The sequence below is a fragment of the Eptesicus fuscus genome, chromosome 1, assembly GCF_027574615.1.
Source record: "Eptesicus fuscus isolate TK198812 chromosome 1, DD_ASM_mEF_20220401, whole genome shotgun sequence".
Classification (NCBI taxonomy): Eukaryota; Metazoa; Chordata; class Mammalia; order Chiroptera; family Vespertilionidae; genus Eptesicus; species Eptesicus fuscus.
In genome coordinates, this window is record NC_072473.1 from 74,808,844 (window position 1) to 74,825,523 (window position 16,680).

The 16,680-nt window shown below is 39.9% G+C and overlaps 1 protein-coding gene across 1 annotated transcript in view; it reads left to right on the forward strand.

Moving 5' to 3' along the window:
* Window positions 1–16,680, forward strand: part of IL1RAPL2 (interleukin 1 receptor accessory protein like 2) — a 749,108-nt gene that overhangs the window by 696,079 nt on the left and 36,349 nt on the right. The window contains exon 6 of the mRNA XM_054719207.1: window positions 1,074–1,219. Within this exon, the coding sequence (XP_054575182.1) occupies window positions 1,074–1,219 (146 nt within the window). The remainder of the gene's footprint in view (window positions 1–1,073; window positions 1,220–16,680) is intronic.

The window sequence follows — 16,680 nt, forward strand, 5'->3', positions numbered from 1 at the left end:
TAGAAAATACTTTTCTAAAGAAACAGGGGCACACTCCTCAGGAAAGGTTCATTGAAACTCAGCTCTTCTGAGAAAAACACCTGTTCCTGGTCATTCAAGGCTTTTTCAACGTCACTTGAGAAAGCAAAAAGCAGGACTATGAGAAAATATAACATGAGACAGTGTTTCTCCTGTGAGGGAGGGAAAGAGAAAGGCAAAGGGAGAGCAGTATCTGAAGAAAGCAGGGCCCTGGTTGGGGGCTAGCACCACTGTGGAGATAGGGTATAGGGCACGTGCCCGCATTGAACAAAAAGGCAGGAGAAAATTACAGAACAGGCTTCTCAATGACATTTGGTGATAGAATGCCACTAACATCCTCAGTTTACTTATTATAATGCAACTATTTTCAAGGCTCCTTTCTTTCTCCCCTCAGCCCCTGTTGTCAAAACTCTAATGTCCAACACAAACCATACACTCCTACAGAATTTTTTCCTTCATGCCGTAGTGCAAAAACCCAATTTGTGTGTGTGTTGCGTTTTTTTAAATTATTTTATTGATTTTTAGAGAGAGAGGAAGGGAGAGAGAGAAAGACGCATCCATACCCGAGAGTTACATCAATCAGCTGCCTCCTGCACCCCTCCTTCCCCACCATGGATCAGGCTCACAACCCAGACATGTGCCATGACAGGCACATCTAATCAACAACCCCCAGATAAACTGACGACGCCAAACCAACTGAGCCACTTTGACCAGGGCCAATTTGTTTTTATAAGCTCAGCTTAGAATACAAAACCCAATGATTCTTCTTTTTTTTGCCACACAAAATCATGGTGTCTTCATTTATCAAAGCCTAGTAGCATGTTAGTATTTCTTTATGCCAAGTGGAATTCCTCACTTCTTTCCTTCCGCATCTGATCTTCACATCAAGAGACACTTTTTGTGTTTTCTTGTTAAATGTTCCACGATATACCCAGTCAGGACTCTCTATGCCCATTGGATAACCTGTGTAAGCTTTGTAAGCATTTGCAGTCTTCTTATAGGTGCTCTCTTCCCAAATCAAACCAACTTATCCAATAATATTGTCTTTATTTCAGGCTACTCAAAGAGCATCTTGGAGAAAAAGAAGTTGAGTTGGCACTCATCTTTGATTCAGTGGTGGAGGCTGACCTGGCAAATTATACCTGCCATGTGGAAAACCGAAATGGACGGAAACATGCCAGCGTTCTGCTGCGTAAAAAGGGTATGTGGTTTCACAATTATTACTATGGTTTATTTACCTACAAAATAACTATTGAAGTTAGATTTGTTTCCTGGTCTTATGTTATCATTTAGTATAAACTTCTAGTAAACATTCTATCTTTTTAAGGAAAAATCTCTCTCTCTTGCTGTAGATATTAACATTAAATGACTATGATCTATATGATTATAAAGTGGATAAATGAAATGAAATATTATTATATGTTAAATCCAGTAAGATAAAATGTACCCTGGTTATAAATGTTACTTAAAATGTAATAGGAATTGTCATTAAAAATTAAATATATATTTCACCAAGTTATGAAATTCTAGGAACTTTATTATTGGATGGGAAACGAAGTCACTCTTTATTCCCTGACTAAAATATAAATAAAAATAATGAATAGCATCATATAATACTTTTATAATTGTTATAAAGATGATTATCCACTATATTTAATGATATGATCTAATGTTAAGAGGGCTTTAGCAGGTGCATATATTTTTAAACAATTTGGTATTTATGGACATCCCTCTCTACAGTTGATTCCAGATGGGGTGGAAATTGTATTAATAATCAAAGAAAATAAACTGTAAATTTATAGATAAATGAGATGAAAGCAGACATAGAAACAACAACCCCAGCAGCTGGAGCAGTTTCTGAGATTGGCTCTTACCCTGCCGCAACTCTTGATTACTACAAAAGTCTAAATAGGTTCTGTATGTGTGCATCTGACAAAGGGTTTGTCAGTGTAACCAAACAAATGTTCTCAATCAGTGTTCTTGTCTAGGCTATAAAGCAATAGAACAAATTCAATCAGTAAGATCACTATTTGTACCTCCTTGCCAAGATGGAATTTTTATTTTCCAGCCAGCTCTAATACTTGACTTTGACCTGAAGCTCTAGAAGTAGGGAAATGTCATTATTCTGAAATAATGCTTTTATCTTTCTAATACCATTTCTTACTCTGTTGGAATTGGTTCCATCTTAAAATAATAGAACATTTAAGTATAAAGGAGTTTAATATGGAAAGTGTAATCAGGAGGCCCTGATTGATGAGATCCTAGGTCAGCCACTGATTCAGCTACCTGGTTCAGTAGGACTAACTTGTCTGATTAGACATCCTGAACCTTTGTTTACTCATCTGCAAAATAAGGGTGATAGTATCTAAGTTGTAGAGTTACTTTGAGATTAAAATTATAACGACATGGTGTGAAATATACCATGTTCAAACAGGGTCCAATTTTATACAGAATTTGGATAAGTTCCCCTATGCAATTGGCAACCACTTAATCCACCTACATGAAGGGAAGACATTGATCATATGTAGATACCTTGTAGCAAGAATCATTTTGTTCCTGTCCATTTCAGTTTTATTTTAGCCTGAGAGTTCCTCTAAGCCAGGGTCTGATACACTTTTGTATACTCAGCACAACTTAGGAAATGTCTAGCAACTAATAGAAACTCAGAACCCATTCTGGTTAATGAATGAAGAAAGTGCTCTTCTATTATTAAGGTTCATGTAGCAAGCATTGTGTCAAACACTGGAGAATAGAGCTCTGAATAAGAGATCCCCAAGTCTGTGAGTATGCAGAGAAAGACAAACATTAAAACTATGCATGAAAGATGTACAATGTTATAATTAAAAGCTTGCTATGAGGAAAAATAATGGTGCTCCTTTCATTCAGTCAGTGGAAATAGAAATAGGTGTATTTTAAGTTATAAAGTGAATCCATTTCTCTTTAATAAGTAAGGCCATCACTAGAAAACCTTAAAATTTTTAATAATCTGACATTAGAAACCAAGGCATACTGTAAAACTGCCATGTCTAATGGCTTCTGCAAGGAAACGTGTCTAAATCATGAATACCCCTGAATACTATTAATTATCATCTTCCTGATCTCTAAATACTAGAGTTCCCTAGGATTTAGGCCCCCTATTCTCATTTACTTTATTTTATATTGAATTTACTGGGATGATATTGGTTAATAAAATTATATGTCTCAGTGTATAATTCTATAATACATAATCTATATATTGTGTTGTGTGTTCACCACCACCCTAAAGTAAAGTATCTGTCCATCACTATTTATCCCCTCTTTACCCTCTTCTACCTCCCACCACCCCCCTTTCTCTCTGGTAATCACCATACTTATGTCTGTGTCTGAGTTTGTTTGTTTGTTTGTTTTCTTTATTCAGTCTCTTCACTTTTTCCACCAGTCCCCCAAACCCCTTCTCTTCTGACAGCTGTCAGTCTGTTCTCTATGTATGAGTTTGTTTATATTTTGTTTGTTAGTTTATTTTGTTCATTAGATTCCACATACGAGTGAAATCACACGGTACTTGTTTTTCTCTGACTGGCTTATTTCACATAGCATAATAATCTCCAGGTCCATCCATGCTCTTGCAAAGAGTAAGATTTCTTCTTTTTATGGCCAAGTAGTATTCCATTGTATAAATGTACCACAACTCTTTTATCCACTCATCTACTGATGGACACTTGGGTTTCTTCTAAATCTTGGCTATTGTAAATAATGCTACAATGAACATAATTTCAAATCATTGTTTCAGGTTTCTTTGATTATATTCCCAGAAGTTGAGTCACAGTTCATGAGACAGTTTGTCAACTTAACTCCATACTGCTTTCCACGGTGGCTATAACAATATGCATTCCCACCAACAGTGCACACGGTTTTCCTTTTCCACACATCCTAGCCAACACTTGTTGTTTATTGATTTATTCATGACTAAAGGCCCGGTGCATGGATTCATGCACTAGTGGGGTCCCTTGGCCTGGCCTGTATGGATTGGGCTGAAACAGCTCTCTGACATCCCCTGAGGGGTCCCGGATTCCAGAAGGCACAGGCCAGGCTAAGGGAACCCACTGGTGCACGATAGGGACTGGGGAGGGACCGTAGGAGGGCTCCAGGCCATGTCCGGCCCATCTCACCCAGTCCCCATCGGCTGGACCCCAGCAGCAAACTAACCTACCAGTTGGAGCGTCTGCCCCCTGGTGGTCAGTGCACATCATAGTGACCAGTTGAAAAGTCAGAGGGACAATTAGCATATTAGGCTTTTATATATATAGATAGCCATTCTGGCAGGTGTAAAGTGATATATCATTGTGGTTTTAATTTGCATTTCTCTAATAATTATGGATATTGATCATCTTATCATATGTCTATTGGCCACCTGTATATCCTCTTTGTAGAAGTGTCTATTCAGGACCTGTTCCCATTTTTAAATTGTATTGTTTTGTTTTTTGGTGTTGAGGTTTGTAAGTTCGTTATAAACTTTGGATATTAACCCCTCATCAAATGTATCATTGGCGAATATGTTCTCCCATTCAGTGAGGTTGTTCTTTCATTTTGTTGATGGTTTAGATTATTTCATTCCATCTCCATCTCAAGGTTTTTTTTAAATCATTTATTGTTTGATAACTCACACATGTATATATCTAACCTAAACTTCCTGCCTAAACTCCGAAGTTGTATACCTAACTACCTATTCAATAACTATTAAAAATCTAATTGAGAGAAATCAGCTGAGAATCGAAAAGATGGCGACTGGAAGGAAGGTAGGGAGAGAGAGAGTGTCAGTGAGGAACCCATAGAGGAGAGTGTAGACGTGTGGTGTGTGTGTGTGTGTGTGTATGAGCTAGGGTCAGTTAGATTCTGCATGTCTCCCAAGGGGCTGCCTAACCAGGCAGTCCTAGACAGCAGAGCCCCGCGCACAAAGCGGACACTTCTCGGAGGCTGGTGCAGACGAGGAGACCACGCCATCTTGAGAAACAGAGCTGCTTGAGACTAGGATCCTGGCTTCAGACACAAACCAGGACCCTGCAGCCACTGGGGACAGAGAACTGCTATCACAGCTTCAGACCAACAGACAACAAGAATCCAGACTTCCCAGCAGCAGATTTCTGTGAGCCAATGAGCCTATCCACCTCCCTGCAGGCTCACGGATAGTGCCATAGTAACTGATAGACCCGCCCCTCGCCCAAGCTGCAGAGCACCCTCGCCAGGATGCACTCCACTTTAGGGAATTTGGCTCCTGGGACAGACACAACTCCCCTTCGGGAAAATCTGACAGCGTGCACAGAGGGCTCCCCTTCTGGGAATTTGGGGGAATTTGACTTGTGGAACACAGCTCCCCTTCGGGGAATCTTACAGTGCTCACAGAGGGGCTCCCCTTTGGGAAACTTGGCATGCAGGACAGACTCTGCCCTCCGCCCTCCACCCCACTTCGAGGAATCTGGTAGAGTGCACGGAGGCAGCTCCCCTTCAGGAATTTGAGAGTGTGTGAAGCCCTAGCCAGTTTGACTCAGTAGAGAGAGCACACAGAGGACACAGCTCCACTTCAGGGAATTTGGCACGCTGGACACAGCTGCCTGGGATCCCTGACTCACAGCACATTCACGCTAAGAGCCAGTGACTACAATTGTTGGTGCATGCACACACAGGGACCCTGATTCTCAATGAGAAACCGCACAAGGCAACAGAGACTCTGACACTCGATTCTTGGTGCAGACACAGGGAAACTCTGACTCCAGGCACATGCTAAGGATCTCATTTTCGGCACACACCAACAGTGTGGTGCAAACAGGGTCCCTGATTCTAAGTGTGCACACGAGACCACACAGAACACCGGGGACATTGACCCTGGGCAAGCCTGGTTCCCACTAACCAAAGGCAACCACACGTCCTAGTGTCAGAGCACTTCAGTGAATCTCGGGTGGAGCAAAGGCCCCACAGCACTTGGCCCAGGTACACGCAAACTGAAGCTTGAACTTTCTGGTGATAGTCAGAATGGGGAGAAGAAATAACTCACAGAGGTAAGAAAATGAGGAGTCGCCAAGAAAGGAAATTAGTGAAACTGAAGCTTGCAACATGACCGAAAAAGAGGTCAGAGTAATGGTCGTGGAATTTATACATTGGATGGATGAGAAAATCAACAACTTATGCAAGAATCAGGAAGAAATGAAAAGTGATATAGTTACAATAAAAAAAAAAAACATGGAAAGTTTCAACAGTAGACTAAAAGAAGCAGAGGACTGAATTAGTGAGTTAGAAGATCAGGTACAGAAACAAGCTTAATCTGAACAGAAATTGGAGAAAGAAATTAAAAAGCAGGAGGAAAGCCTAAGGGAGCTTCGGGACAACATGAAATGATGTAACATGCATATAATAGGGCTGCCAGAAGGACAGGAAGAGCAGGGATTAGAAAATCTATTTGAAGAAATAATGACAGAAAACTTCCCAGATATGGGAAAGATAAAAGTTACGCAAGTACAGAGAGTCCCAAGCAGGATCAACCCCAAAAGACCCACACCAAGACATGTCATAATTTCAATGGCAAATATAAATGATGAAGAGAGAATCTTAAAGGCGGCAAGAGAGAGACAGAGAGTTACCTACAAAGGAGCACCCATCAGATTGTCAAATGATTACTCAACAGAAACACAACAAGCTAGAAGAGAATGGAAGGAAGTATACAAAGTGTTGCAAAGCAAAGGACTGAATCCAAGAATACTATATCCAGCAAGGCTATCAATCAAAATTGAAGGGGATATCAGGTGCTTCGAAGACAAAAAAAGGCTCAGGGAGTTTATCACCTCCAAGCCAGCAATGCAAGAAATACTGTAAAGGGAATACTGTAAAAATAAGAAATAAACAGATAAGAAGGAATACAGACACAAAAATAGATATGACTACAAACAAATTCCTTTCAGTAATAACTGTAAATGTAAATGGACTAAATGTTCCAATCAAAAGACATCAAGTGGCTGAATGGATAAAAAATAATGACCTATATATATGCTGACTACAAGAGACCCACCCCAGAACAAGAGACTCACACAGATTAAAAGTGAGGGGATGGAAAAAATATCTTTCAGGCAAATGGAAATGAAAAAAAAAAAAAAAAACCTGGGGTAGCAATACTTATCTCTGACAAAATAGACCTCAAAGTAAATGCCATAACAAGAGATAAGGAAGGCCACTTCATAATACTAAAGGGAGAAATCCAACAAGAAGAAATAATTCTGGTGAACATATACACACCCAATATAGCAGCACCCAAATGCATAAAAAAAAAAAAAAAAAAAAAAACTCCTGGAGGATATCAAGGGAGAGATTAATAGCAACACAAGCATAGTAGGAGACTTTAATACCCATTATCATCATTGGACAAATCCTTTAAACAAAAAATCAGCAAAGAAACATCAATCCTAAATGACTCACTAAACCAGAAGGAATTAATTGACATCTTCAGAACATTTCATCCGAAAGCCACAGAATATACAGTCTTCTCAAGTGCACATGGGTCATTTTCAAAGATAGACCATATGCTGGGTCACAGGCAAAGTCTCTTCAAATTCAAGAAGATAGAAATTATATCAAGCATCTTCTCAGATCACAGTGGCATAAAACTGGAAATCAACTACAATAAATACAATCCAAAGAAATCAAACACATGGAGACTAAACAGCATGCTATTAAACAAGGATTGGGTCACCAGAGAGATCAAGGAAGAAATAAAAAACATCATGGCAACAAATGATAATGAAAACACAACAATCCAAAATCTATGGGACACAGCAAAAGCAGTCTTGAGAGGGAAGTTCATAGCTCTACAAGCCTATTGCAAAAAACAAGAAACAATGATAATAAATTACCTAACCCTACAACTCAAAGAGCTAGAAAAAGAGCTCCAAGAAAAGCCCAGTGTAAGCAGAAGGAAGGAAAAAACAAAGATCAGAGCGGAGATAAATGACATAGTGACCAAAGAAACAATACAAGAGATCAACAAAACCAAGAGCTGGTTCTTTAAAAGGATAAGCAAATTAATGAACCTCTAGCCAGGCTCACCAACAAGCAAAGAGAGAGGACCCAAATAAAAAAAATCAGATATGAAAGAGATGAAATAACAACAGACCCTGCTGAGATACAAAGGATTATTACAAAATACTAAGAACAACTCTATTCCAACAAACTGGACAACAAGGAGGAAATGGACATATTCCTAGAAAAATATAACCTTCCAAAAATAAATCAGGAAGAATCTAAACAGCTCAATAGGCCAGTAACTATGGAAGAAATTGAAGCAGTCATCAAAAAGCTTCCAGCAAACAAAAGTCCGGGGCCAGACGGCTTCACAGGAGAGTTTTACCAAACATTCAAGGAAGAACTAAAACCTCCTCCTGAGGCTATTCCAAAAAATTCAAGAGGAAGGAACACTTCCAAGTTTCTTCTATGAAGTCAGCATCACCCTAATACCAAAACCAGATAAAGACAACACAATGAAAGAGAATTACAGACCAATATCCCTCATGAACATAGATGCCAAAATACTCAACAAAAGTCTAGCAGTTCAGAACCAGCAGTACATCAGAAAGATCATATACCATGACCCAGTAGGATTTATCCCAGGAATGCAAAGATGGTACAATATCCGCAAATCAATAAACGTGATACATCACATAAACAAATTGAGAGATAAAAATCATATAGTCATATCAATTGATGCAGAAAAAGCATAAGACAAAATCCAACACCCTTTTTTAATAAAAACTTTCAACAAGGTGGGAGTAGAAGGCTCATACCTCAACATAATAAAAGCTATATATGATAAACCCACAGCAAACATCATACTCAATGGACAAAAAATATAACATTTCCCCTAAGAACTGGAACAAGACAGGGATGCCCACTCTCACCACTCCTGTTTGACATAGTACTGGAAGAATTAGCCATTGCAATTAGACAAGAAGAAGAAATAAAAGGCATCCAAATTGGAAAAGAACAAGTAAATCTGTCTTTATTTGCAGACGACATGATATTGTACATAAAAAATCTGAAAGACTCCGTCAAAAAATGAATAGACTTAATAAATGAATTCGGCAATGTAGCAGGATACAAAATCAATGCCAAGAAATCTATGGCATTTCTATACACCAATAGTGAAATTACAAAAAGAGAGACTAAAAAGGCAATCCCATTTACCACCACACCAAAAAAATTAAGATACTTAGGAATAAACATAACTAAGGAGGTAAAAGACCTATACGCGGAAAACTACAGGACACTGAAAAAAGAGATAGAGGAAGACATAAACAGATGGAAGAACAGACCATGTTCATGGATTGGTAGAATCAACATCATTAAAATGTCCATACTACCCAAAGCAATCTATAGATTCAATGCACTCCACATTAAAATAGCAATGGCCTATTTCACAGACTTTGAAAGAACTCTCCAAAAATTCATCTGGAATAAAAAAAGACCCCAAATAGCCACAGCAATCCTGAGAAAGAAGAATAAAGTAGGAGGGATCTCAATACCAGATATCAAGCTGTATTACAAAGCCACTATTCTCAAAACAGCCTGGTACTGGCACAAGAACAGACATATCGATCAATGGATCAGAATAGAGAATCCAGATATTGGCCCAAACCACTGAGCTCAATTAATATTTGACAAAGGAGGCATGAAAATACAATGGAATAAAGACAGTCTCTTCAATAAATGGTGTTGGGAAAATTGGACAGATACATGCAAAAAATGAAGCTATATCACCAACTTACACCATACACAAAAATAAACTGAAAATGGATACAGGACATAAACATAAGACAGGAAACCATAAAAATACTAGAGGAATCCACAGGCAGCAAAATCTCAGATATATGCCAAAAGAAATTCTTCACTGATTCTGCCCCTAGGGCAATGGAAGCTAAAGAGAAAATAAACAAATGGGACTACATCAAAATAAAAAGCTTTTTTACAGCAAAAGAAACTATCAACAAAACAACAAGAAAGCCCACTGTATGGGAGAACATATTTGCAAATGGTATCACTGGTAAAGGTTTAATCTTCAACATCTACAGGCAGCTTATACAACTTAATAAAAGAAAGATAAATGATCCAATAAAAAAATGGCCAATGGACCTAAATAGAATCTTTTCCAAAGAAGACAGAAGGAAGGCCAAGAGACACATGAAAACATGCTCAATGTCACTAATTATCCGAGAGATGCAAATCAAAACAACAATGCGGTACCATCTCACACCTGTAAGAATGGCTATCATCAATAAATCAACAAACGACAAGTGTTGGCGAGGATGCGGAGAAAAAGGAACCCTCATGCACTGCTGGTGGGAATGCAGACTGGTGCAGCCACTGTGGAGAACAGTATGGAGTTTCCTCAAAAAACTGAAAATGGAACTCCCATTTGACCCAGTAATCCCACTCCTTGGAATATATCCTAAGAAACTGGAAACACCAATAAGAAAGGACATATTCACCCCTATGTTCATAGCAGCACAATTTACAATAGCTAAGATCTGGAAACAGCCTAGGTGCCCATCAGCAGATGACTGGATCAGAAAACTATGGTACATCTACACAATGGAATACTATGCTGCCACAAAAAAGAAGGAATTCTTACCATTTGCAGCAACCTGGATGGAATTGGAGAACATTATGCTGAGTGAAGTAAACCAGTCAATGAAAGAAAAATACCACATGATCTCACTCATTTGTGGATAATAAAGAACATTATAAACTTTTGAACGAAAAGATAGATACAGAGGCAGTAAAGCGTCAAACATTCTGTCAAATTACAGCAGGAAGTTTAGGGAGAGGTGGGGAAGATAAGAGATCAACCGAAGGACTTGTATGCATGCATATAAGCACAACCAATGGACACAAAACTCTGGGGATGAGGGCATATATGGCAGTGGAGTGGGGGGCAATGGTAAGATATGTACACATATAATACCTTAATAAAAAAATTGAAAAAAAAATCTAATTGACGTAGCATTGGCCTTCAGTAGTAGTGAATAAATGTTATGCAACTTATTAAAAAAATCTCCACTAGTAGACATATCAACCTTCACTTCTTTGAAACAGGACTCCTGATTTATCCTCTCTGTAAACCCAATCCACCAGTTTTCTTATCCATAGCCATCAATATCCTTCCAGTTGTTCAGTCATCCTTAACTTTTTTTTTTTCTCTACTCAAATGATATATCTGGTCCACAAGCAAGTTTCATGACTCTACTTTCAAAATACACTGACTCCAATAATTTTTTTTACCTTCCCTGCTACCACTCTGGTTTGAGCCACAAGCATCAATTGCCTAGCTCACCACAATAGCCTAAGTGAACTTGGTACTCCCCCCAAGTTTACATACAGTCTATTATCACAGCAGTCAGAATGATCCTTTCATATGTAAGTCAGATCATATTTTTCCTCTAATCAGAACCCTCCAATTACAGACGCCTCACTATTATACTTAGAATAAAACCCCAAATCATTGTCATGGCCTAAAAGGCATGGCACAATCTGTTGTAATTTCTGATCTCATTGTCACCTCAATCTGCCTCAAACAAAACATGCACTAGCCACTATTCAATTTCTCGTGCTAACAAAGCACAATCCTGGCTCATGGTCTATGCACTTAGTATTTACTCTGCCTGAGACATCCTTCCCTAAGCCATTTGCAGGACTCATTCCTCCTTTTCATACCAGTCTCTGCTTAAGTATTACCTAATTGATAGGATTTCCCTGGCCACACTATATAAAATTATTTTACATATCACTCTATTTTTAAAAATTTTGGTCTTATTGAAGTAAAATCCTATCTAATACAGAGGTAATATGCAAATTGACCCTCACGCCCTCACACAAGATGGCCGCCCCATGTGGTAAAAGATGCCACCACAAGATGGCCACCAAAATATGGCTGCTACAAGATGGCCAGCAAGGGAGGATGGCCTGCAGGGGAGGGCAGTTAGAGGCACCCAGGCCGGCAGGTAAGGCAGTTAGGGCTGACCAGGCTGGCAGGGGATGGCAGTGGGGGGGGACTAGGCCTACAGAGGAGGGAAGTTGGGGGAGAGCAGGCCAGCAGGGGAGGGCAGTTGGGGGCGACTGAGTTGGCAGGGGAGAGCTGTTGGGGGTGTTTGGACTAGCAGGGAAGCATTTAGGCACTGATCAGACTGGTAAGGGAGTGGTTAGGGGGTCATCAGGCAGGCTGGCAGGCTGGCAGGTGAGTGCTTGGGAGCCAGCAGTCCCAGATTGTGAAGGGATGTCCAACTGCCGGTTTAGGCCCAATCCCTGTCAGTCGGACATCCCCCGAGGGGTCCCATGCTGAGGAGACGGTGCATGCTGAGCTTAGGTACACCCCCCCAGTGCACAAATTTCGTGCACTGGGCCTCTAGTTGACATATAAAATTGTAAGGTACTTAAAGTGTACAATGTAATGACTTGATATACATATACATTGTGACATGATTTCCCCCATTGAGGTAATTAACACATCCATAACTCACATATTTACATTTTTGTAACCACATTTATTTTCTAGACTCTGAGCAAATTTTAATTATACAATACAGTGTTATAAACTATTGTCATCATGTTATATATTAGATCTCCAGACCTTATTCATCTTATACCTGAAAGTGTGTATCTTTTTGCCAACATTCCCCTATTTCCTTCGTGACCACCTAGCTCCTGACAACCACTTTTCTACTGTTTGTTTATATGACTTCAGCATTATTTTAGATTCCACATATAAGTGATATTATGCTGTATAGTATTTATATTTTTCTTACTTATTTCATTTAGCATAATAGCCTCCAGGCTACTCCATGTTATAGTAAATGACAGAATTTCCTTCTTTCTTAAGACTCAACAATATTTCATTATCCTATCTAATAAAGAGGGAATATGCAAATTGACCATCACACATCACAAAGATGGTGGTGCCCATAGCCACAAGATGGGAGTGGGCAGTCCCCTTAGCCGCCCCCCATAATCCCCCAGTCCTTTCAGCTCCACCGGGGGGAGGGTGGCAGGCACACGGTCCGGCCGCTCCTTGTGCCTGCCACCTGAGTCACAGAGTCCTTTCAGCCCAGCCAGGCGGGGGTTGCGGCAAGTGCACAGTGTGGCCAGACCTTCCCTCAGCCCCCCCAGCCACCCTGGGCCACCCCGAGGCACAGGTAAGCCTCAGATGTCGGCCGCCTGAGGCTCAGGTAACCAAGGCCGGCCGAGACTTGTGCTGCCAGCAGTGGCAGCAGCAGGTGTGATGGGGGCGTCACCTTCCCCTGATCACCAGGTGTCCTCTCATCCCTGAGGGCTCCCAAACTATGAGAGGGGGCAGGCCAGGCTGAGGGACCCCCCTCCAGTGCATGAATTTTCATGCACCGGGCCTCTAGTATATATACACTGAGTGGCCAGATTATTATGATCTCTGAACGCATAATAATCTGGCCACTCAGTGTATATCCTATATAATAAAAGGCTAATATCCAAATTGTCCCCTCGACCAGGAGTTCTACCAGCAGGCAGGCCGGCCAACTGCCATGTCCCCTCCCCTGGCCAGGCTGGCCGGACCCCATCCATGCACGAATTCATGCACCGGGCCTCTAATACACACACACACACACACACACACATACACACACACACACACACATATATATATATATATATATATATATATATATATATATATGTATATGTATACACACACACACACACTGAGTGGTCAGATTATTATGCGTTCAGAAATCATAATAATGTGGCCACTCAATGTATATATCTCCTATATAATAAAAGGGTATATGCAAATAGACTGAACGGCAGAATGACCGGTCGCCATGACACACACTAAGCACCAGGGGGAAGATGCTCAATGCAGGAGCTGTCCCATGGTGGTCAGTGTGCTCCCATAGGGGAAGTGCAGCTCAGCCAGAAGCTGGGCTCATGTCTAGGGAGCACAGCAGTGGTGGTGGGAACCTCTCCCACTTCCACGGCAGCTCTAAGGATGTCTGAATGTTGTTCCATGGGGAACAAGCCTAAGCCATCAGTCAGATATCACCCCAGGGCTTCCTGCCTGCAGGAGGGTGCAGGCCAGGCTGAGGGACCCCCCCCTGAGTGCACGGATACACGAAACTTTCTTGATCCACTCATTTGTTGAGGGACTGATCATCATGCTTTCTTTTTTCTCTAACTTACTTATATTTATTATGTTCATTACTTATTTGGTGTCACATTACTTGTTTGCTTTTTGTTTCCCTCCACCACTAGAATGCAAACTCCATGAAAACAGGGACTTGCTCTGCCTTATTTACTGCTATATACCTACTGCATAGAACATAGTAAGTGCTCAGAAATATTTGTTAGGTAAAAATTCTCCTCCTAGAGGACCAGTACAATAAGGTGGGTAGATGGATAACAGGGATTGGTAAAAAGAGAATTTATCTGTGATCTTGCTTGATTAGTGTTTGCTCTGTGTTATCTAAATGTGTTCTGTTTCCAAATACATTCACTTTCCAGATTAGGGATTGCAAATTAAAGACCTCAGGGGCTAGGCCAATATTTAAACTTTTAAAAAATGAGGGCTGGATAGTATAAATAACAAAACACAGGTCACAGAATATATTCCTTGCTTTAAAGAGGAAGCCTCTACTCTTTTCTAGAAGATTATTGCCATGCTTGCTGGAATGTGAACACATGGATATGAGAACTTCAAAGTTTTCAATTGAAGTAAAAGATTGAATATAAAATCATTTTTTAAAATATTTATCTCTACCTTTCTGAAACATTATATAAGTCAAAAACTTAATTTTTACTCACAGTATACCAGTTTTCACTCTGTTCTAGGTAGCAGTTAAATTTTTTTACTGTGCTTTCTAGAAAGATAAAGTTCATCTTCTCTTGCTCCATTTACCTTAGGGGCTCACTACAATATGGTGGAGCTCCAGAAAAAAAAAACCAAAAACAAAAAAAAACACAACAACACAAAAATACCATGGCTATGCGCCAATATTTTTTAGAAAATATTTTTGTTGATTTCAGAGATGAAGGTAGAGGAAGAGAGAGGTAGAAACATAGATGATAAGAGAAAATCATTGATCAGCTACCTCCTACATGGTCCACACCGGATCTGGAGCCTGCAACCTAGGCATGTGCCCTGACCAGGAATAGAACTATGACCGACCTTCTGGGTTATAGGTCGATGCTCAACCACTGAGCCATGCCAGCTGGCCTCTGACATTTTATTTATTTACTTATTTTTAATTTCAAAGAAGTTAACCAAAATCTTCTCTTTATTTTATTTTTTATTTTATTTTTATTGTTATTGTTTAAAGTATTACATATAATAATACATATATCTCCTTTTTTTCCCCATTGACCTTTCCCCTGCCTCCTCTACCCACTGTCACATGCCCTCATCCCCCCCGTACCAGTGTCTTGTGTCCATTGGTTGTGCTTATATGCATGCATACAAGTCCTTTGGTTGATCTATTTAACCCCCTCCCAAACACTCCCCAGCCTTCCTGCTTTAATTTGACAGTCTGTTCCATGCTTTACTGCCTCTGTATCTATCTTTTTGTTCATCAGGTTATAATGTTCTTTGTTTTCCATAAATGAGTGAGATCATGTGGTATTTTTCTTTCATTGCCTGGCTTATTTCACTTAACATAATACTCTCCAGATCCATCCATGCTGCTGCAAATGGTAAGACTTCATTCTTTTTTATAGCAGCGTAATATTCCATTGTGTAGATGTACCATAGTTTTCTAATCCACTCATCTGCTGATGGGCATTTAGGCTGTTTCCAAATCTTAGCTATGGTAAATCGTGCTGCTGTGAACATAGGGGTGCATATATCCTTTCTGATTGCTGTTTCTGGTTTCTTGGGATATATTCCTAGAAGTGGGATCACTGGGTCAAATTTTAAATCAGACAAAGATCTGGCTGGTCTTGTAAAACTTCAGATAGTTTATTTGGAGATGAACACAGGGTTTCTCACATCATAGCCTAGCCTCAGTGGCTGTAGTTTTTCCACCTGCAATATGAATATGGCTTGTTTCACAGAGCAATAACTTCCTGATGAGCTATGAGTCAAGTATAAAAAATACCCTAAGTGATCATTATGAAGAAGAAGAATTTGATGAATCCTTTCATAAACTGAAAAGGTCTTTCCTCAAATAAAAACTGAAGTCTAATATATCCAGTTAACAAGGTCAGGCTTTCTCTAACAAGAGGTTTTACCTATGCATCTTTTACCTGTACTATCACTTCATCACTCTCTGATAAATTATTTGACAATAAGTACAGCTAACATTTCACTAAGATGGTCATTCTAATTTTTTCGGGGGCGGGGGGCGGGGAATTGAACAAAGACTCTGAACTGATGTTAAAGAAATTCTGATAACTATTTCTTCTTTGTGCATACACTCTTTCCAAAAAGTTAAGCATATCACTGAACACCGAATCTTTCTTTCTCCCCCTCTCTTTTGCACCTCTCTATCTTCATTCCCAGTGTTATTGTTCCAGTTTGAAATCCCAACCACTCTCAAGAAACCCTCAGGTGGAATCTCCTAACCTGATTCCCAATTCATGAGCAAGCTCAAAATATTTCTAACCTTCCCTCTCTCCAGTCCCTTGGCT